This window comes from Telmatherina bonti (assembly GCF_933228915.1).
Source record: "Telmatherina bonti genome assembly, chromosome: 23".
Taxonomy (NCBI): Eukaryota; Metazoa; Chordata; class Actinopteri; order Atheriniformes; family Telmatherinidae; genus Telmatherina; species Telmatherina bonti.
The window spans coordinates 21580119-21602998 of record NC_136632.1 but is presented as its reverse complement, the minus strand read 5'-3'; the positions used below and the strand labels follow the sequence as shown (position 1 = coordinate 21602998).

At 38.9% G+C, this 22880-nt stretch overlaps 1 protein-coding gene across 1 annotated transcript; it reads right to left on the bottom strand.

The window, feature by feature from the left end:
• Positions 1-1691: 1691 nt before the first annotated feature.
• LOC306773439 (endosome/lysosome-associated apoptosis and autophagy regulator family member 2-like) lies at positions 1692-22382 on the bottom strand (the record flags this gene model as incomplete). The annotated part of the gene is made up of 22 exons (XM_079263253.1): positions 1692-2005; positions 2146-2308; positions 4536-4714; positions 6210-6336; positions 6956-7057; positions 7137-7233; positions 7305-7494; positions 7583-7756; positions 7855-8127; positions 8211-8348; positions 8496-8598; positions 8684-8774; positions 11480-11608; positions 12179-12359; positions 12814-12902; positions 14256-14405; positions 14574-14679; positions 14753-14842; positions 14974-15121; positions 15213-15402; positions 15489-15609; positions 22269-22382. The coding sequence occupies 22 exons, from the start codon at positions 22380-22382 to the stop codon at positions 1934-1936; spliced, it is 3027 nt and encodes a 1008-aa protein (XP_079119379.1). The 3' UTR covers positions 1692-1933.
• Positions 22383-22880: the final 498 nt, after the last annotated feature.

The following is a 22880-nucleotide window of genomic DNA, read 5'->3' as shown; positions in this document are numbered from 1 at the left end:
CTCCCACTATGACTCCTCCAACCAAGCGGATTCCCCACGTACTGCAGTCAAATTAAACAGACTAGATAAAACTCAAAAGATATGTAACTAATTTAATATCTTAACTGAAAATTAATCCAAAGATTAAAATCAAGGAAAAACTAAAATAAATTAAAACTGACAGTTTTCCACTTTATTATTTGTCATGTAATAACTTCAGATATTTTATATACCTGAATAGGCATCGTGTTAAATAGAAAAATAGCGTGCTAAAACTACAGAATATGTTTTGTAGTTAAATGTATTTCTTTTTAATCCTTAATAGGACTAATGTTTTTGTTTGCCGCTTTATTTTGCTGTTTTATACAGATTTGCAATGCAGAAACTTGAAATCTTTGGGATTTGTATTCGTACTTGTGTAAAATCCATTCATACTACGATTGCTTCTGCGTTTTTTTAAAATCAGTTTCACAGTTTTAAAAGTGATATTTGTAAAAATTAAGACTACCTACAATTGCAACTTGCAGGTGTTTCCAATTAAAGGTGTTTAGCTCAGCCGATAAGATTTTAATGGAGTTGCGACAAGTACAATGTAGCCAGGTTGGGTTATTCTGATGTTTGCTACTTACTGTAGATGACTTTTGAAGATCTGGTCCCTCATTTCTCTTTTTAATTCATTGTGAAACTTTGTAATTTGCTGTCCTGTATTCCGCTTCATCTTCTGGGAATGAACTGGTCACATGACCTCTTGCGTCACGTCCGGGATATGAGTGCAAAATCTCCTTAGCAATGTTTTTTTTTTGGATAAATGTATGTGTTTCCATCATAGACAGTATATGAAAATACATATATATATATTTTTTTTTATACAGTCTATGGTTTCCATTAGTGTTTTTTTTAAATGAACATATATATGTTTTGCAGTATTCTAGGGCAGTGTTTTTCAACCTTTTTTGAGCCAAGGCACACTTTTTTTTTCACTAAAAATCACAAGGCACACCACAAACCAAAATGTTTCTTTTCTTGTTAAAAGTCCATATTATTAACATAAAGTCCATCTCGTCAAAGCCCCTTGAATAGAAATTACATATAAAGACAAGAAGAAGAAATTTTATTATCTTTCACTAGGACCTGTTTGGATGATCACAGAGCTGCTTTTTAGACCAATCTGGTGAAATTGGGTAATTTCTCAGGGCACACTAGTGTGCCATGGCACAGTGGTTGAAAAACACTGTTCTAGGGGGTAACGGGAGTGCCCCAGAAACAATGTAATATTCTCGATATTTGATGTACTTCTTAGTTGTAAATACAACACAGAGTAGCAAATAAAACAAAAAATATAAATAAAAAAAAAAACAAAACAAAAACATTATGGTATCGTAATAAAAGACAGCTCAATTAAAAAAAAACCTGGCACTTTAGGTTTTTGTTCTGATAGACTGATCCATGCCACCTGCATTGAACCAGTTTAGCAATATTTAGCACATAAATAAATGTAATAAAACACAGAAAACTGAGACTTCCAAACTAAATGCTTGGCTGATGTCTGTTCTGATTAAAACTTACAAGAACTTATTTCACATGTGAAATAGAAACAGACAAAATCCCAAAGCCAAACATAAATTTAATAAAGCTCTTCATCATAACATTAAAATAAATACGGGACTCTTAACAAAAAACAAACAAACAAACAAAAAAAAAAAACCCAAAACAAATAAAATACAAAACATACAAAAACATTAAAAGCACATTTTTTTTCAGTTGCCACCACTGAGCATATACGGTGTGTTTCCTGTTTATTTGAGGATCAAGGAGTGTAAGCTATTGTCCATTGTCCAGACAGTCCTCAAATCGGTATGTGTAGTGGTCCCTCCAGTAAATAAAAAGGTGGAAGGAACTGGACATCACTGGCATGCCGCTCTCCTGTTGTGTAAACTGGCTGACTCTGTTCACTTTAGCCCAAAACCCATCTATCAGATTGAGAAGAGTTCAGCTGCACGGACTCACTGCTCTCTCCGTCCTCATGCTGACAGGCAGAGATCAAAGAAAAAAACATAAAGTCACACTCATGGTTCAAGGTTGCAGGTAAACACAAGGTAGAAATAAACATCTTGACAAATATTTCTCAAAATGAACGATAGAAATGAGGAAAAAATAACAGCAGACCTTGTTAGCGATAGCTCGGAGTTTCCCCAGCAGGGAGGGCTTCTGGGTGTAGACCACGTCATCCTCAGGCTCCTCTCCTTCAGCCAGGCCACAGCTGTCTGCAGCTGGCAGCTCACATTCCTTATTGGCAGACATCACTAGCCGAGAGTATTTGTACTCCAGTCTGGGAAGAGATCACAATAACTGAGTCACTATTATGCTGCAATCACTAGAAGAAGCATCATTATTAAAACTCCAGAAGACGGATCAGTGGTCAACATCATGGTGAAGATGTCTAGGTTGTTGAGATGTGTAAATACCTGGGTACTGTGTTGGACTCTAAGTGGAAATTTGATGTAAACACTGAGTCTGTGGTTGCAATAAGTCAACAGAGAATTTAATACTGAGAAAGATGGACTCTTTATAGCAATGAGAGCATAAATGAGTTGGATTGTATATGTTAGAGCCATGTAAAAGTTACGTTTATTTTGTATGTTTTTGGACGAAACATTAACATAGAACAATATTTTGTTGTAATATGTATTATTTATCCTGCTATGGAAAATTTTGCTGAGTTTTGTATAGTTTTAATAATATTTTTGTCTTTATATGTTATAGTTAAATTGACTATTTTAAGCTCCTTTTAACGTCCTGCATTATGACCGTGAAGAGAGAATGCGCTGCGGAGTGCGCATGTTCAGTGGTTTTGTAAATGCAGCAGGAGCTACAGTTTTTCTGACCGTAATATAAAAAATATATTTTGTTTATTTTTTGTTTGTTAAAGTAGTTGCTGTAGTTTTGTGGAAGCAACACGTAAGGTTTTTTTTTCTTTTACTGCTTGTTTAATAAATAATTAATAAGATAATTTTTGTTATCAGTTTGCTTCGTTTTTGTCACGAGTCAGAAACCTCACGTCCTGCAAGAGTGGCCAGAACAGGTTCTATTATGTTTAAGTTACGTTGCCACGACAGTATAGTTGTGTGGGTGTGTATAAGGATAAGACATAGTTCAACACGAGTTTTTAGATCTACTTATTTCCTGGTCCTTCTGTGTTGTCTAGTGGTCCATGCATGTTGCTTTGGTTGAAATTCATTCATAGGTCCACGTTCAGCAGCCCTGGTGATGGGTTCTGTTGTTGTTTATAATGGGGGATGATGGGTGGTGCTGGGATGGATCACGATGGAAATCAGGATATAATATTTGTTTCTTTTTTTCTTTTATCATACAGTGTGGATGCAGGTATGTGCACGTTTATATGTATCTGTTGCAAGTCCAGTTAGACACAGGAGTTGCCAGGTAGTGTTGTAGGCAGTGCAAGTACATGTATGAAGATGCACATGGTGGGATGAAGATGTGTATATAAGTATCTGGCAACAAAAAAATGCCATCATCAAGCTCGTCACATTATGGCTGATGAGTTTAAAGTCACCGAAATTCTGCTTCCTTGAGTAAAACAGAATACTTCATTCTGTCAGTGTTATTTTAATTCACTGATATTTAACCTGGACTGTCCCCCTTCCATCTTTTGTTGATTTGATATTTCTTTTTAGCTTAACTCTGGTCATCTACTTGTCTAATGAACTACAGGTGCCGACGTAGACCACATGGAGGAATTACTGTTTGGGAGGAGAGAAAAACATGTCTCTGCTCAGTGAATTCATGTAATCATATTTTATTCCAGTCTTGTATTACTACATGTTTTGGTGAAACATTCAGATATTTTTCATTAATTTATTTTACATCAGAAGTAAATAATAATAATAATAATAATAATAATAATAATAACAATTATAAGGTTAAATTTAGTTAATTTTATTTTAAGTTTAGTTATTTTTCCCTAAAAGAGCACAATTGTCTTCAAATATGATCAAATATTACTGTAAAAATTCTTTCAGACGCTTATAATAGTTTTCACTATTTTCATTATTGTAATACCACTTTTTTTCTTGAAATAATATTTATTTTGCTCTATGAAACCTCCAGTTTTAAATGGATAACATTTAGTTCCTTTTCCAAAATAAGCTTGAATTAAATTCTCTTGTAAATGATTTAACTTAAACTTTCCTTCATTTAGATGCTAAAAAGGCAAATGATAGGTGCAAAATGATAAGAAGGTGGTAAAAAGGAAAAAAAAAAAGAATTTTTAGGAATATAAAAATTCTTGTATTTTATTATTTATTACATTAATAAATTGTTGTCTTCCTTTGGGCTCCAAAATACATTGAGATTTAATAGTTTAAGAGGGAAAAAACTGTATCAGCATGAATTTTAAATACATCACTTTAGAAACTACCATTAAAACCTTTGCAGCCAGATGTCGTCATCTTTACCTTTAAATAACGCCACCACGTAATTCCTAATGTGCATGTTGGAGCCCACTGATGGTTGGGAAATTGGCAGGTGTCACTCACCTCTTGTTTTTCTTCCAGAAATAGCAGGTGAGGGAGACGAGGAGCACGGCCACAAAAGCCCCGCCCCCGAGCCCGACCTTCAGCCACAGAGCAATGGCCTCGCAGTGGGAGGAGCTTTGAGGAGGCAGCGACACGCCTTTTGTGCAGAACTTCGGCTCGTTCCACACGTACAGGGTTTCCTAAAGGGAAGCAGTTTTTCTCCGTGTTAACTTTGACATTAGAAAAGCTTTTTATCCTGTCATAAGTTACATCCTAACTCTTTATTATTATGGTTGTTGTTGAGTTAAAGACAATCACTAACAGTAGGAATGTTTGATGATATGATGAAAGCTAAATTAAGCATCATTCTACATCTCATATCAGTTCATCCATTATTATGTCACAAATATATATATATATATATATATATATATATATATATATATATATATATATATATATATATATATATATCTCCATACGGCATAATGTACATTAAGTTGTTCTGCATCTGGATGTCTTTTGCATACTTACACCCATCATCTTGCGGCTTATTATGTGCAAATAAAACAGCACTGTATGTTACTAGTCCTCTCAGTGAAGACGCACTGTGGCTTTTTCAAGAATCACTGAAACTTAGTTACAAAGGTTTTACTGCTGTCAATTAAATTGATTAACCCTCTGGGGACCAAGGGTATTTTAGAGAAATCAACCTCGCCTGACTTTTTTTTTTTAGTTTAAATGCTAATAAACACCACCTTTCAATGCCCCATAATGTCCTATACCTTGTTTTTTTTATTTTTTATTATTATTTTGAATTGAAATATCATAAACTGTGATGTAAATGAGACTACTTTGCTTATTATAATGATAAAGTTTTATAATTTTGAAGCATGACTAAGGTACTGAAGGGGACTAAAGCACCTTTCCGAAATCACTGTCAGCTACACACACTGTATCTGTTACCAAGTTATACATCTGTTACGACGCCATCGTGTCGTTTATGTTGAAATAAACTACTTGAGTAATGCAAATGTTTGTTTGAGCAATTACGCATGGTACGCGTACAAAAAAGCTGTTGTATTCATAATTTATTGGCCTTGTAAATACCGGAACTACCATCTGAAAGCCCGGAGTCTCCCGATTAAGAGGGGGAAAAAAAGAAAGTTTCTATCTTTTATGGTTTGAAAGCTATGCTCGATTAAACACAACATGGTCCCTGGCATCGCCGACGATGCCGGCGTCCCCAGAGTGTTAAGTTTCTTAAACCAGTGTCACATTTGTTTACAGATGGCTTTAGAGAATATTATATTAAATAAGTTAATATGTTATATTTTATTTGATTTGGAGGTAATTTGGCTCTAAGTAAATTTTCCTTATTTAATATTTCTATAGTCTGGTTTGCATGCTGCTCTTTAAATAGCATTAAAAAAGCTAAAAGAACATAAATAAGGAAATATTAAAAGGTGGTTCGTTTGGTTTTTAACTACTGAAGCCATTGTAACTAAATTAAAGAATTAACAGGACAATTACAAATCTGCGCGTGAGACGATAAAACAGATCCAGACTTAATTCACAGAAGCTGGACCTGAAATGTAACACCTTCATCCCACCAGAGACAGAGCAAACCACACCCTCAGCTTGAAGTGCTCTGACGCGAGTTAAGGTGCTCAACTACATGTTTCTCTGTATTACCTGGACGCCACCCTTGCATGCTCCCTCTATCTGGTGGTAGTCATCCTCGGTGCAGAGTGGACAGGCGCTGGCGCTCTCCCACAGGAAGTAAAACGTGCATCCGTCACATGTTCCAGCAGGACAAGTACTGCACAAAAATAAAACAAAAACAAATAGACCACATAATTTCTCAGTATTTTCCACTTGGCATAAATTTTAGATTGTACTTAATAAATGTAGAACTTTAATTTAAGTTTAAATCAATATGTTGTGTGTAAATATTTTTTTTATGTATAAATAAACAAATTAATAAAAAAGTAGTTGAAAAAAATTAGATTATTTTTGTGTAATACCCATTTAAAATATTATAAAAGGGTATTTAACAGTTGTTGAATAATGTAGAGCTCTTTTGCTTTTGGGGGATTATTTAACATCTACATTTTTCCATTTATTTTGACTATATGTTTAAAAATATTTTGGTTCACTTAATTCATGTAATAATAAAATAAATTTTTTTTAAATGTTATAGGAGTATTAAATAACAATTTAATATGAGATTTAAAAATGTTTTATTTCCTTTCTTAATACCTTTGTGTCATAAGAAGTTCTTTTACTTTCTATGATTTTTCTCTCAAATTTTCTAATTTACACATTTTAATCTGGACGTCTTTGAAAAGCGGCCAATAATGAATTACTGCAAAGAAAATAAAAATAAAAAATTGTGAGAATTTGAAAGATATAAGATGTCTGCGGACGTTTATACATACACGGGCACGGAGAGCTCTCCTCTGTCAGATTTCTCTGGGTTACAGCGAACTGTAATCACTGAACTCCGACCCTGATCACATGAGGCGGTGGCCTGTGTTGACCTGAAGGAAAATTAAAGTTTCATTCGGACTTAAAAACAATACAAGCATTCAGTCACTTCCTCTGTCTTTTATTATGTACCTGTAAAAGAAATTGATATCTGGAACAGCCTTGGAATTTCCTGGAAAAAGGTCAGGTTTAGCGCTCACACCGTTCAGAACTGAGTCCACTGTTGCACCTGAAAGCACAAACAAGTCAGACTGCTTTCATCACAGATCCACATGCTGCCGTTAGAGACACTCATCATACCCATAAAAGTGTCAGCGAGGCTGATGGACTGGGAGGAAATGGCCAGCCTGAAGCCCCGCCCATCTGATGGGATGACGGTTGATTGACAGATGAAACTGTCCACGGTGTTGACAAACTGAGCCAAGTCGCTGTGGTCGTCCTTGCTGGACACGTCGGTGATGTTATCGGTGCAGATGGCCTCTCTTTTCCCCTGAGAGGACACACACGTGCAACCAGCATGAAAATGATCTGTCAGTTGCTATGGTTACACTACATTTCACCTGCTGAGCTGCAGCTACCTCATGGCCACACAGGCTGATGTTGAACAGGTGGAGGTATTTTGTTCCTTTTGAGGTGAAACTCGGCCCGATTGTAAGCGATGCCACGTCGCTCATGGCGCTAAGATCGAACATCAGAGTACGATTGTTCTCCATGTGGGTGAAAGAGCAGTCGCTATAGCAACGGGAATGTTCCTGAAAGATAAAACCCAGAAAAAAAAGAATTAATCAGATTATAATAATAAATATGACATAATGGAGAAAAAAATAGTTCCGGGAGCAAATTGTTCTACCTTGTTGCTTATGCTTCCAGGTCCGCAGCCAATGCACGCGTCCTGACCGTAGGTGTGTCGCCCGGCCAGGTGTGTGTTGGGCGGACACTCCTGGCATCGGTTTGTGTCTCTGTCGATATAAAAACCAGCTGGGCAGGGAACGCAGGAGGAGCCGGCTCGCTGGGAGTTCTGGGGTACCAGAGCGCAAGCCCGACATGCCGACGCCACCCCATCCAGGACGTTCGTCACACTGATGGAGTAAATCTTTACCATGTCACTGACGTAGCGTCGAACCTGCATCCACACATCTTTTTGTTTATTTATCTTCTTACTCGTGCAATTAATTGCCTTCTTTTTATTTGTGTGTTGTTACTCACATCTAGAGCGCGGTTAGTCCTCTGAAAGGCCCATGTGAATGTGGCAGAAGCGTTTCTGGTCATGCCGTGCGAAAACGACTGTTTCCCCTTGCTGCCCTCCCAGGACTCCACCACCGTGGTGCTTTTCCTGTTCACATCCTGCAGGGGGCGCACCAGGACACCACATGGATTACTGAACACTGAAAATCCAAAGACAGTAATAAACTGGGCTTTTTCTAACCTCCCCATTACACTAGTCGCATAATTTCTACCTTCTGCTCCAAAGCAACACACTCAAGCACACACCATCATGAAGTAGAGCTCACAGTCGGCAGAGCAGATGGTCTCGAACACAAAGGTTATCCGGCCAAACTCACCACCGGTCATCCCTGAAAGGGAGGCTGGGACCCTGCCACCAAACCCAGAGACAGATTCAGTGCAAAACTAAAGATCCTGCACAAAATACACCAAGCGCAGCTTCTACAAAAACTCACTTGAATCCAGGCACATGTAAGTTGAGGATGAGATAGTCATTGTCTGAACTGCCCGCCCCGCTGCGAATGTAGTCTCCTGCAACCTCCCATCCTGATGAACAACACACACACGAAGCACACACATTACACCACATGGATACGGACATGCATGAATTCAGTCCAGTTTTCCTGCATGGATGCATGTGTGTGAACAGACACTTCAGGTGAACAGAAAATGTAACAGCAGCTTCATTTCCTGATGAAGATCATGTGATATGATCACAAGCTTTGATTAAGCTGATAAAAGGTCCGTTTTCTTTCAGTACACTGCATAAATATGTTTCAACCAATAGCAAGTTTGTAGTTGGAAGTACATTTAGTTGTTACAACAATCCAGGAGTTTGAAGTAAATTAAAATGAGTTTTTCTGAAGTAATTCTACTTCTTTTTTCTTCATTTGTAAGTATCTGGTAGACAACTAACTACAAATGGCTGGTTGGGCAACCAGTTACCATAAACTGGTTAATAACCTTGTTACTTCATAACTAACTTTATTAATAATTCGTAAGGAGTAGTTTTTGACAAAAAAGGTGCAATGCAGGTATTTTGGTCACTTGACAGAAACAGACCAATATTTGGTCTTATCTATATTTGGTAAGCTTCTTACTGACAGGTAGACAATAGCTAGTTTATAGGTATTTACCTCAGTTAATCGGCAGAAACAGGTTAGTTAGCATTGCTAACTAACATACTTTCTTAGCAGAAACACAAACCGTCTTTAAAATGTTAGCTGATTTGTTTTTATAAAAAAGAAATCTAGTTATTTAGTCGTAAAGGCCTCATTTGTCATTACTGAATAGGGGAGATACAGATTACTAGATTACTTAACGGCTTTGTTGTTTGTTATTTTTTGTTGCAAAGTGCATAACTGGTTAAGCAGTTATTCATTTCTTCTCTATACCACTTGATCCAATTTAGGGTTGTGGTGAAGCTGGTTCAGATCCCAGCAATTAGCAGGCGAGACGCAGGGTTCACCCTGACTGGTCGCTGGTCTGTCGATTGTAAGAAGTTGTTAGGGCTGGCCTGGTAGACAGTCAATAATTAATTACTTTCTTTATTGATAGATCATAATCAGTCAGTTAGTTGTATTTATGTTTCTTATCAGTGACTTGTAGAGTTTAATAATTATTGGAATAAACAATAAGTAAAGTTACTTTGTGCGTATAAAACCTGTTTATTTTACTAAAGCAAGTCAGGATGGGTAAAACTTACCAACAACAGGGTTTTCTATGTGTGTGTGTGTGTGTAGTCATGTTTCCATGTAATTCTTATATACACCATTTAGATCCTTCTGCATTCCTCCCAATCCAAATATCAAGATTAATACTTTAAGCACCGTGTCTATTTTTTAGGCTTCTGCTAGAAAACTGCATACCGGTACCCCTAATGAACTGCGTATCTCTGCAACGGTCTGTTTGAACACTTTGGGAGTCATACTAAAGGAAACATTTGTGAGATTTGTTAAGATGTTTAAACTTCAGTATATGTGTTACTGTTGAAGAATAAATAAAGATGTAAAAAAAACACGTAAAAAAAGTCTCAGGCTTGCCTAAAAACAACTTCAAAACAACCATTTTCAGTGTGAATATAAATATATACCTTTAAATGATGCAGATGTAGCTCTAAGTTAGAGGTTTTAGTTCAGACAGTTAAAGTAAGACAGGAGAGCCCAGCTCCAGTTCTCGAGGGCGACAATCCTACGGAAGCGTAGAGCTGTCATCCTAATTTTTAAAAAGTTTGGGCCTTATCACGTTATAACGTGATAGTTTTATTGTAAAAACATGAAACGTATCACGTATCTGAAAACGTGAACTTGGTCATTTTCGACTTTAGAGGAGGAAATTGTGTGCAGGGTGGATAGGAGATCACAAATGGCTCATTTACAGGACTTGAAAGAGTTTTTCTTCATACTTGGGTTGAGACATTGGGAAATTTTACTGCTTTGGAACACTTTGAATGACATTGTAATAAGTATGTGGACTTTAAGGACAGTTTTAAAAGGGTCTGTACAGAAGGAAGAATGAGTCCGGTCCTCTTGACGTGGCATCATTTCTGATTGAAACTTGAGCGGCACGAGAATCGCTATGAATACAAACTACATCATCTTAGCTGCATTCAAGAGCCATCCATCCATCCATCTATCCATCCATCCATCCATCCATTCCTCCCTCTACCCAGCCACATTTGTCAACTCTGCAGAGGGGATCCCAAGGTGTTCCCAGGCCAGCCGATAGATCCCTCCAGCGTTCAAGTGGTTATCCGTTTTTACAATAAAACTTATCACATTATAACGTGATAAGGCCCTAACTTTTTTTTTTATTTTTATTTTTTTATAAGGATGACAGCTCTACGCTTCTGTAACAATCCTGCAGGTTTTGCATGTAAAACATCACATATACCAACTCTGGCTCTGCATAATGTGGGGCTGTCCAGGCTGACACGCTTATGACACGCCTAGAGACACTGGGAACATGCCTCTGGATTGGCTTGACTTATTTCTGATAGTTCAGAGAGAAATTATTGAAAGAATTTCCTTTGGAATATGCTGAATTAAAATTGCTGATCCATGTATTTTGCAGGGTTAGAAATGGCGGAGAAGAAAGCCTGCCAGGCGTAGTAACAGTAACCATGGGGTACAGGGTTTTCTGCTTGGGTTTATTAAAATCTATCTAAATAACTGTTTTATGTATGTTAATATTTTGTATGGTATAAAAAAAAACCTCCATCTATTTTACAGAAACAGGCATTTTTTACTCACCGTTCATGTCGTCACATTTGGAGTTCCCCACATTGAAGCAGGAAGTCTTCATGTTGGATGGCAACACGTTCCACCATTTGTACTCATAGCCCAACACCGGCTCTGTACCTGCAGGGCACTCTGCACAGGCTGGTGTACACACAAAACAAAACAATAACATTAATGTCACTGCTACTTTACTATGCTTGCACACGAACCAGCTGTTCTCAGGTGGATTATCAAGCTGGCATCACACCTCACTCTGTAGAGGGCTGGAGCTGATCATGATGTGACCAGATGTAGCTGCTTTGGATCTATATCTGTACCATGACAATAACGCCATAAATACTTATGAGTGAAACAGTAAACTGGGAGACTGAACAGATTATCTGAAAGGAATATCTAAAGGTGTTTAATTTTTATTATTTAAATTAAAGCAGAAGAGCCAAAAAAACAACAACATGCAATTCGAGATTTGTCCATTTTTTTTTCAAATATTTGGATTTTATTGATTAATTTTTTATGTAAAAGTGCTAAATACAAGCACAACAAAGTTACTTGTAACAGAAAAAGAGCGAGCTTTAAGGCAAATCCACCGTTTGATATGTATCAACATGAAACAGTAACGAAAGAATATGCTGTTTGGTTTGAGCTGTTTGAACAGCTGCGACTGCTTCCTGAACAAACATGGCAGGTGTGGACTGGCGTGAGCAGATTTACCGTAGGTGCCGTCTGAGTGGGTGCCAAGTGGGCAGGGCAGACAGGTGGAGTCGTTGCTGTTGTAGTAGCCGGGGTTGCAGGGGGGGCAGGGCTCTTTCTGCCCTGTTGCAGGCAGCTCCATGGCACCTGTGACATTCTCCACGCAGATCTTTGGCTCCACCCAGCGATACATCACCTGCGTCTGTAATCAAACCACAGACACTAATATGAGCGGCGTACATTCACAAACAGGCCAATGTCAGGCATGACTATCAGGGAAGTTGATTATGAATCAGATGGCATGTAAAGTGTTTAGTAAACGATTTATTTCTTGCTTTCTCATGACATCTGAAGACTTCTCTAGTTTCTAACGCAGTGCACTCAGAGTGCTGACAGTCATAATCACTCCTTCAATTGATTTAAATGCAACATCCTCCTCTACATTTTTAATAAAATGCTGCTTTACTGTATGTAGTAGAATAACAGCTGTGCCAAATGGTGAATGTAATGCTCATTAAACAAAGTATTAAACAGAAAACAAAATGTTTATCTGAATTTTCTTCATGAAATGCCATCATTGTTTGTTGAGTGTATTTGTGCTGCTGGAGGAATAAAGGTCAGTGTGTGTGAAATATGAAACGTGTGGCCCTGCTGACCTTCCCCTCGCTGTCGCAGGCTGTGTGGATCTGGAAGTAATCTCTCTCTGAACATGGCGGCCTCACCTTACATTCTGCCCATCCCTCATCTGAGAGAGGAGTCAAACAGAGACACGATGAGCCAGCTTGTTGTTGACCCCACATCATAAACAACCCTGTAATTCATGTAAGTCATGACCTGTAATTTGGTCTATGTTCTCAAACTGTTAACCTTCTGCATCCTGCCAGCCTCTATTAAAGCAGCCTCATTTTGTAGTGGTTTGTGTCCAGAGGGGCGTTTTAGACATGCTGCTTCTCAACTCTCGATGCCTAATGGGTATGCCTTTCTAACCTGATTTTGCATATTGTATCAGCCAATGGGACATCATACCGGTGCCATAACTGTTGCTTAAAGTGTGTTGGAGTGACTGCAGTCTTCATCCTACACCTTCATCCTAAATTCCACTAAAATTCAACATTATTCCAAAGATAAACTGCGTAGCTTAAACAAATGAATGTTTCCCTTTTAAATTTTGCAACTATTGTTCAGCATTTGTAGTTCTTTATGTCTATAAAAATGGACATGACTGGACACACCTTCCTCTAGTTTTACACTCAGTTACAAGCTGACGATATCAGACCACAGCAAAGTGGCTGGCACACCAAGAAATGTGAATATTTACTATTCTAGTGAGTGGCAGTGTATTCGATGGCTCACTGATTTCTAGCTAATTTCACAACACACCATCCTCACCCATGCTGTAGGAGCCATAAATGTAGTTTATATGGGGAATTATCACTGGGTGGATGGTCGGTGTTACGTTGTTGTCATGGTGATATGGATTGGGGTCACGTGGATGTGGATCGGTGTAGGGCTGAGGAGTTAAAGGGGCTCTGTCAGCCAGTCACTCGGGTTTTGCTGGAGAGGAGGGCTGGGAAGCTGCATTATTTGTTGACCGCTCTAGTTGATGCACATTTTGCTTTGCAAACTTTCAGACTATACTGGTGAAGTTACATCATATCTGATCATCAGGCAGTAAATGTAACAGTTTCTAATAAACAAGTCTATGATCTCAGTGACCTATGTGCTTCATTTGGGAACCACCAACAGCGCGTCAAACAAATAGACCGAACCCAGTCATTGCCTCAGTAGCTACTGTGGAAGTCGCTATACATGCAGTGATTTGAAAAGCACCTTAAAATAGGAGTCAAAGTGGTGGAAACTTTGCATCAAAGGGTTAAAGTAAATCAATGTGCTGCCATTAGACTACAGTCTGTATTATTCTGACACTGTCTTATGATAATAGTCTTTACCATCACAAACTAGTTAATCAAAATTCATTTTACATGGCAAAACAAACTTTAAAAATGAAACCTGATGACAATAAAATCATGAACCTTCATCTTGCTGATTATTTCTCAGTTTATGCAACCAACATGAGCTGGAGATAGCTGGTACATACGAGAGTAGTGGTGTTCAGGACAGGGTGTACAGGAGGAGGCTCCCTTCACAGAGTAAGTATTGCTGGGGCATGGTTCGCAGGATGAGGAGCCGGGCATTGGGCTGAACCAACCGGGTCGGCAGGGAAAGCACTCCGATGTGTAGGCAACACCTGGACATGTACACACACGTCACATCAACATTCACACACAAACTCCACGGAGCATTTTATCATCCGATGTTTCTGGTTTCTCCACATTCAGCTCATCCATTGTAGATTGATTTCTGTGCAGTTCAGTCGAGACTGTCTCAGTGTGAGTGTAAGCTGCTTTAGTTTTACCCTCTATTTGGATGTTTTTGAGCAGGACAGGTTTGACCATCTTCCCTCCCACCAGTATCCCAGTTGTTCTCCAGTACAGGATGTTTGTACCAGATTTCAGGCTCACCTTAAAACAGATTAAACACACACAGTGATCCACACGAGTCACAACACCAACAGAGACAGAGTCGTGGACTCACTGTATGCGTGTCCCATTCTCCGTTACTGGTGACTTTAATCCACTTCTGATCATCACTTTGGGCCATTTCCTGGCACTGCTCATTCTGGACCTGAACACACAAGTCATAAAATCTTCCTGTCTTTTCCTCATTATAAACAAAAACTATTTATAAAGACTACAAAGAAGATCCTGAGATGGTATACAGAACAAACGTGACTTTTTTTTTGAGCTGCTGCTTACATAAAACTCAAAGAAAATGTTGTTGTTGGGATACTGGTAAGTGAAGGAGACGGATCCCTGTTTCTCCAGGTGGACCGCATAAACCAGGGACACTGTGCACTCATCACGGTTTGACTCCAGATACACACCCTGTGGCGTCCATGATGAGCTGGAACAGAAAAAAACACTCTGGTTACATCCTCCGTTTTGATATTTTTTATTAGTTTTACTTTAAATCTGCGCTGTGCTGTCCGTGTCACCTGTTACAGGCCTGGATGTCCTCTCTGTTCGGTCCGGGATCAAGGAAGCTGGCCAGGCTGGTGAAGCCTGCAGGGATGGCGTCCCATTGGTCAAACCGTAGACCGCTGCCCAGAGAGTACGAACCGGCCACACATGGCGTGCACTGCTGCGTAGACATCTCCAGAAACATTCCAGCTGGACAGGAGAAGGCTGGAGGAAAAAGATGCGCTCATTTATGTTCATATGTGAAGACACACATACATGTGTAAAGACAATCCCACTCTGGCTGGACTTACAGCAGTCTGTTCCTCTGGTTGGGGGTGGAAGGTCTGAGCAGGAGCCTGGACTGAGGGGGATGGCAACCCTCCATCGTGACCCTGTGCTGTCACACTCTGTGTATTGGTAATAGTAGTCTCTCTGCAGAACACATGCAAATAAAGACACACACAGATCAATGAGCTGTCCATGTTACACCGAGCCAACAGTGCAGCTCTGTGGGTGGACGTGCTGCTCAGCCCACAGCTTTCATCCAGACTACTAGATTCAAAGCTGGCTGACTATTTCTCTTTTACCCTGCTTGGCGGCTGGACTCTCACACAATGTCTAAGATGTGCAAAATCTTCATCATAAAGAGAATTTTTTTAGCCAGGGTTGCGATGCTAAACTGCAGCGTTTGGAAACGTGAACAGATTTGCACAGATGCTCCAACAGCATCATTTATAACAGACCCGTTTCTGCGTGTTCATGCAGGATATGTCTGAAATTAAAGAACAAAGAACAACTCATTTTTATCATTTGTGCTCTGACAGGATTTTCATTGGTCAAGCTGCTTCACTGCTTATTGTTTGTTGATCTGATAGGTTGAATTCAGCATGTGATCACACTCTCCCATCACCCTCAGCACTGGCTCTCTTGAGGTGGCAATTCCTGGTCCAGAAAGTAAAAGTCCTGCCATGTTTTTGGATCTACCTGCACATTTAGAACAGGTGTTTTCACAAACAGGCTTGTTTACCTGGCAAATAAACTCTGCTCATTAAATTCAGCTCGTTTGGTGACTGGTCGGAACAGCTGCCGGACAGGACTTTTACTTTCTGGACCAGGAATTGCCACCTCTGCTCCCTTCAGAGCTGTCATATGCTCTGCCAAGAACTCGCACTGTAATGAAGCCTCAACATGACTGTAGATGTTTATGGATGACGTGACAAAAGTGGAAACAGCGATGAATCTGAACACAATGAAAACAATGAACACCTTGAGGCCTGATGCAAAGAAAACCAAGCAGATTTCAATTAAATTTTAATTCAACTTTATTTATAGCGTCAAATCACGGCAATGCCATCTCAAGACGCTTTACAGACAGAGAAAAAACATAATGAAAGCCAATTCATAATAGCCTATATAAGGAAACCAACAGATTGCGTTGGAAGCTCCAATTCAATCTCCCATCATGAGCAAGCGCACTGGCGACAGTGGGAAGGAAAAAACTCCCTTTTAACAGGAAGGAAACCTTCGGCAGAACCCGGCTCAAGGACAGGCAGCCATCTGCCTCTGCTGTGTGGGGGGAAGAGGACAGAAAGACAACAGATCCTTGTTGGGTTCAGGAGTAAACAAGCCCCTCCCACACTCACCCAGTCGAATGGTCTGTAGCTTCATGTGTCTGGGCGTCCACCTCAGTCTGAATAGATGATTGACCACACACATCTACAACACCTGATACAAGAAGACCACCAACATCTTGAAGAACTTCGCCCATTATCTGACCCTCTTTCTTCAGGTAGAAGACATCCGGAGCAGGACCACCAGACTGAAAGCTGTGACACTTCTGATTTGTGCAATAAAAACTAAACTATCATACTTCATAGCACATTCAGTGCACTTAGAAAACAAGCATTTTGCACATCATAGAACTTTTCTGCATATTGTTGAGTTCTGTGTGTTATACGTGCCTTCATACTTCTTTTTCTGTTTGTTCCTTTGCTCCTTTTTATTGTCTGTTAGCATTTTATTTAGATTTTTAATTACCTTGCTAATGTATTTATGCAATGCGAGCCCCATTTCATAATTTCTTACAGTTTATTGGCTAATATCAGTCACCAGATTCGTCCCATTCTCATGTAAGTGCAGACAGAAATGACAGGTAAACTTTCAGCAGTTTACCTGTAATAAATGGATCATTTATTCTGCTCGCATATCATAATAGTGGCAAAAGAAAGAAAGAGTATTGCCTGACACCCAGGTATTTCTCTGAGGGGGATATAACCAGTAATCATCGTACAGAAAGGCTTGTGTAGACTGTATGAAGCCAACTGTGATAATATTGTAAGAGAATGACACGACATTACAAAAGCTGATCATATAAAAGGGAGCATGGTTGGGGTTTCCAGGTTAAGAGTGGTGGCTGACCTCAATCACCATGGCAACCAATGGCTGAAAGACTAATGGGTCCATTAAGAGCACGACAGCAGGTCATCTGCACAGCGGCTTCTTGTCAAGGACGGCTGGTTGTTGCTTTACGCTCATCATTCAAGGTGACTAAAAATTTATTACTTGATGATAATTAATCTCTGGTTAAATTTAAGAGAGATTTTAATAAAAAAAAATGGATGTGTGCATAGCTTATGCTTTTTTTTTTTTTAGATTTTATTAGTTTAAATGGAAGAAAATTGATTTCTAGTCAGTCATTCTTTAGCTTAGCTGGATTTCTTGTATGCTTATGTATTTAAAAGTCCAGAGGTTGTTGGGAAATAACCAACCAATTCATCAGTGCTGATCATTTGGCATAAGCTGCAGCTGTGCAACAATCAGAAAGCCGTGCTTTGGACTTTGAATACAACTCCGAGAGAGTCCAAATCGTCCCTCTGGCACATCCTCATCTCCTCCCCCGAACCTGCTGTTCGCTGACAGATAAATCAGCGCAGGCATCTGGGTGCTGCAGAGCACTGACCAACATCTAAGTAGCAGCTAATTAAACTGAAACAATGGCAGAAATAAACAGCTTTGTGTCTGTGGGGGGATTAACCAGTGATGGGGATGGTGTTTACATGCAGGCTATGAGTGATTGTGTGTGCGTGGTTATAGATAAGGCTTCATTCTTAAATGACTAATAGCTCTGGTGCAGCAACAAATGTGGTCATTCATGCTGCACCTCCTCCCTTCCCAAGCGTACAAACAAACAACACAAACTGTGTATTTGCCACGTGAGCCGCAGAAGTCAGGAAACCACTTCATTAACATGTAACCGCCGACCCGAGCTGTGATTCACCTGCCGTCTACTTCTGAGAGACAAACAGAAAAGGAGGCTGTGCTAATGAGCTGGCAGTGGGGAAAAGGTGAGACTGATGAGAAAAAAAAAACAGGTGCAACACATGTTAATGTGTTGCACCCGTTTCCACGGTGACTTGAGCTTGTTGTCATGGAGACTGAAGGGAGGAAGCGAGAGAGAACGGGGATAAAATTCTGCCTCTCAAAAAGCCAGTCAGAAGGTTTTAGGATTAACAGGATGCTGGCAACGGGGAGGAAGGCAAATCTTTAATGTTTTTATCAACAACATGATAAAATATGAAGAAAATGACAAATAAAATTAATCTTGGGCTTTTAATCTCTTGTGTTTGAACAAGCATTTAGGTCATCCCTATCCAAACGCGGACAGTTGTGCTTATTACATAACTGGTTACTGTTTTTGCTGTGTGTAACACACTCAGCTCGAAACCTCACACACAGTTTTCTGGCTTCATATTACAAAGTGTATATCATTACTACTTTATCTAATATTTAGTACTTTATTTAGTAAATCTGTAAACATAAAAGCTTTTCAGATCTCACCAGAAAGGAGACAGGAGGCTGATAAATCTGCAAAATGTGAATAATCTGCCCCTTCTGCTGGTTCAAACCTTTTTCCTGACTGGCAGCCTTACTTACAGCTACATTTGTGAAAGAATAAAAGGAGCTAATTAGTTGTCAAAAAACAAGAAGCACAGAAATATTAATATGTTAACTGAAAAGGGGTAGGATTTAATACGTTTTACACTTCTTCCTACTCCTTTTTGAACATACAGATTGTTCCCTTGTACATTATATAAATATTTTTTTTGCGTCACATGTGTGACCTCTTAATTTTGTTTGCCTTGTCGTTTTATATTCATGTTTGAGTTATAATCTAATTACTGTTCGAAAAAAACAAATAAATAATCTATTAAAAGTACAGTATGATACATTTGTTACCACAGCACATGATAGCTTGTGTAATGGGGTTAACAACTTAAATCAGCACCACAAAGTTGTTCATGGAAGGTCCAAAGACAGACCTGATTAAAAAAATACAACTTGGCTTGTCCTTGGCTTTGACTAAAAGAAGACAAATCCGATGTAGTGGACTAAATTTTTTTTTCTTTTCCAGAAACTTCTACTCAGGATATTTCTTAGAACTAACTTGTTGAATGAAAGAGAATGAAAGTTTATGCTGGTTTGCTCCAGGACAAAGGTTTTCAAGCTCTTTAAGTAAATTAAGGTTGTATATAACAACATGCATATGTGCAGATGTGTAGAAAATGATTAAATTATGGGCAGAAGATTAAAACTAAGCCCTCAGTCCTGAACAGACTTAAAGGAGACAAACTATGCCCTTATTTTTTTTTTTTACATACTGACACAATTTTCTGGTCTTAATAGAACATCTGCAGATAAATTTAGTCAAAATCCCACAGAAAGACAGACAATCAGCTCCTTTTTTTTAAAAAACCACAAGTCTATCTAACATCTCTCAGCACTGGCCTATTTTAAGGCTCAGAGGGAAAACTCATTCCCCACCATCTCTCTTTACTCTTTAGAGATTTGTGTCACTCAATAGTCCTTGAAGTACAATATAATCTGAATGACACCATGTGCAGTAAAAAGCCTGAAAGCTCAAACTGACACACAGAGACACACAAGCTCAGACTACCACACACAGAACTGATAGAAAAGACGCAATTTTCTTTACAAGTGCTTAAACTAACCCTTCTCTGTAAAATGGCCACTGACAGAACCCTCTTTTAGGCCCAATCTCCAGGGAAATCATTTGTTAAAATGGTCCAAGTTGATAAAATACGGACTGCACCAGCAGGTTTATATTTACATAGTAATTCTTTTATTACCTACTGCTCTATGAACCCTGAGGTTTTACTGTCGGCCAGTTCCTTTGTGTTCTGCTCCCTTTTAGAAGGTAATGTTCAGAATTTTTTCTTATTTGGACAAACTTGATGAAGGTTACAGGATTCCGGTAACAGCGCGAATCAAATTCAAAGCTTTGCTTCTGTCTTACAAAACTATAACTCAAACAACTCCTGTCTACCTTCACTCCTTAATCTGCACTTCTACTCAACAGCTACGTTCCACCAGTGAAAGACGCCTCGTGTTAACACCACTACGTGGGACCAAATCACGAGCCAGACTCTTTTCCTCTGTCGTGCCACAATTGTGGAATGGCTTCCCAAACTCTGTCCGCTCTGCAGAGTCCTTATCTACTTTTTAAGAGCAAGCTGAAGGCTCAGCTCTTCAAGGAGCACTTCCACACCTAGCTATATTTGTCCGAAGAGTTGGAGAACTTCACCCGGTTCTTTGCAACAAATATTATGGTATTCATTCTTTGTATTTCACCATAGGTAATATTGTGGGATGGGAGAGAAAAAAATAAAAGCATGTAGCATTACCCGTCAAGACCTGCGTCCAGCTGGACTCCAGCAGTCCACTTACACCTTCCTATGATGTCCTTTACTGTTTGATTTTGTGTTTGTGTTGTTCTTATTTTTGTATGTAAGTCGCTTTGGATAAAACCCTCTGCTAAATGAAATACTGTACACTGTTTAAGTTTCATTGAAATGGAATTTAAAGTGTATTACTACATCATGCTGTAAAAATTTTGTGGTGTCATTGATAAAGGGGTTTTGGGCTAGGTAAGGGCCCAACTTCTTCCAAAACCCTTTTTCGAACTTCAGAAGCTTATTTTATTTGTTGTTTGTTATAACCAATATTTGGACTTTTAAAAGTCATTTTTTTTAGTTTGAAAAAAAAAAAAAGCGAACTATATTACTGCTGACTCAGTTCAGCTGTTAAAAGCAAAGAAAAGGCTGAAAACTACTGTGAGCTGACAGTTTGGTGTGACTTTTTTGTTCTCAATTTTCAGACAGAAATTGACTTTAGATAAAGTATTTATCAGGTGTATATATATATATATATATATATATATATATATATATATATATATATATATATATATATATATATATATATATATAAATTTATGTAGCTACAACGATTCATTTAAACTAATTGAACTATTTTACATAATAATTCCCCCACTAGTTTAGCCCTAGTTGCCAGGCAACCGGAGCCAGGCTAACGTCCACCGTGCTCTTATGCTAATTAGTTGTTTCAGGTTTTTGTTTTTGTTTTATTCTTTTTTACTAAACAAATATATTTTCTCTTTTCTTTACGTTACTTTCTGTTTTTTAGTGAGAAAACAAATATTTTTTTTTTTTTTTTTTTAACAACTATTTCAAACTGGATCTCAAACTGCTGCTAACTTAGCTTTACCGCGGTTTGGTGCGTCTGTAGCGTAGACTATTTGTAGAAACCTGAGCCGCCCTGTGTAAGCATTTGGATGGTTAACGGTAAACAGCATTACACCAGCGCCTGGCTCCGTCTCCACATCGGCTGATCGAGGAGGGATGGAGGCCAGCAGGCAGCGTCCTCTCATATGCAGCGTGTTTTTGGTCAACATAAACCGCATTTTAAGCCGATCAGCAGCCCGGGAGGATTGCACAGTGCCAGAACCTGCTGAGCCAAAACACCACGGTGCTGAACAACGATTGCAACGTTTTTACAGCGCATTTGGTTAAGATTTAGCGGGTTTAATCTGTATGGTTATTTTTGCATACATAGCAATTTCTGGACGAGTTGACCCTGCAAAATAAGTAAATAGACGACATAATAGAACAGTTTAGATTTAGTTAAACTGCAAAGCAGCATTTCCTCCACGTTTTATTTCAAAATGGCAACAGGATATAAGAAAAAAGAAATGACAAAACATGAACGCGCACCTTGTCGCACGGTCGCAGGTCTCCGTAGGCTGACGTGCACGATGATGTGTGAGCGGTGATGGTAATGAGTAGGAGGCAGCGGGAGAAGCAGGAGGTCCACACCTGCTCCCACATCCTCAGCTCGGATCACAAACAGCTGGTTGTTCGCTGCCTGGAGGCACAAACATGAAACAGGTCGAGCTGCGGGGGTTTGGATGCTGTCCCTGTCATTGATGCGCCTGCTTGCCTGCCCGTCACCTCCTCCTCTCCCTCCCACACTTCCACCAACTACAATGCACTAAGATCAGTAATGGTGTTTCCTGTTAACTCTTTCAAACTAAAACTACTAAGCCCAACAATGCGTTACTTATATGTCCCAGGTGTGTCTTTTAACTGATATGTAAAAAAGGTTTAATCTCTAACCTACATAAGATTTATATATATAAAAGAAAATGCTACATTTAAAATGGTCACTTAAATAACAAGAAACTTAAAAAAACAACTAATAAATTAACGTTTAAAAAATTCTAATTGAGTCAAGACACTTTTGTCAACTGTGGTCGAAAATACTACTATTACTACTACTAACTATAATATCAAAACTGCCCCAGAAAATTTAGAGCACTTTGATGG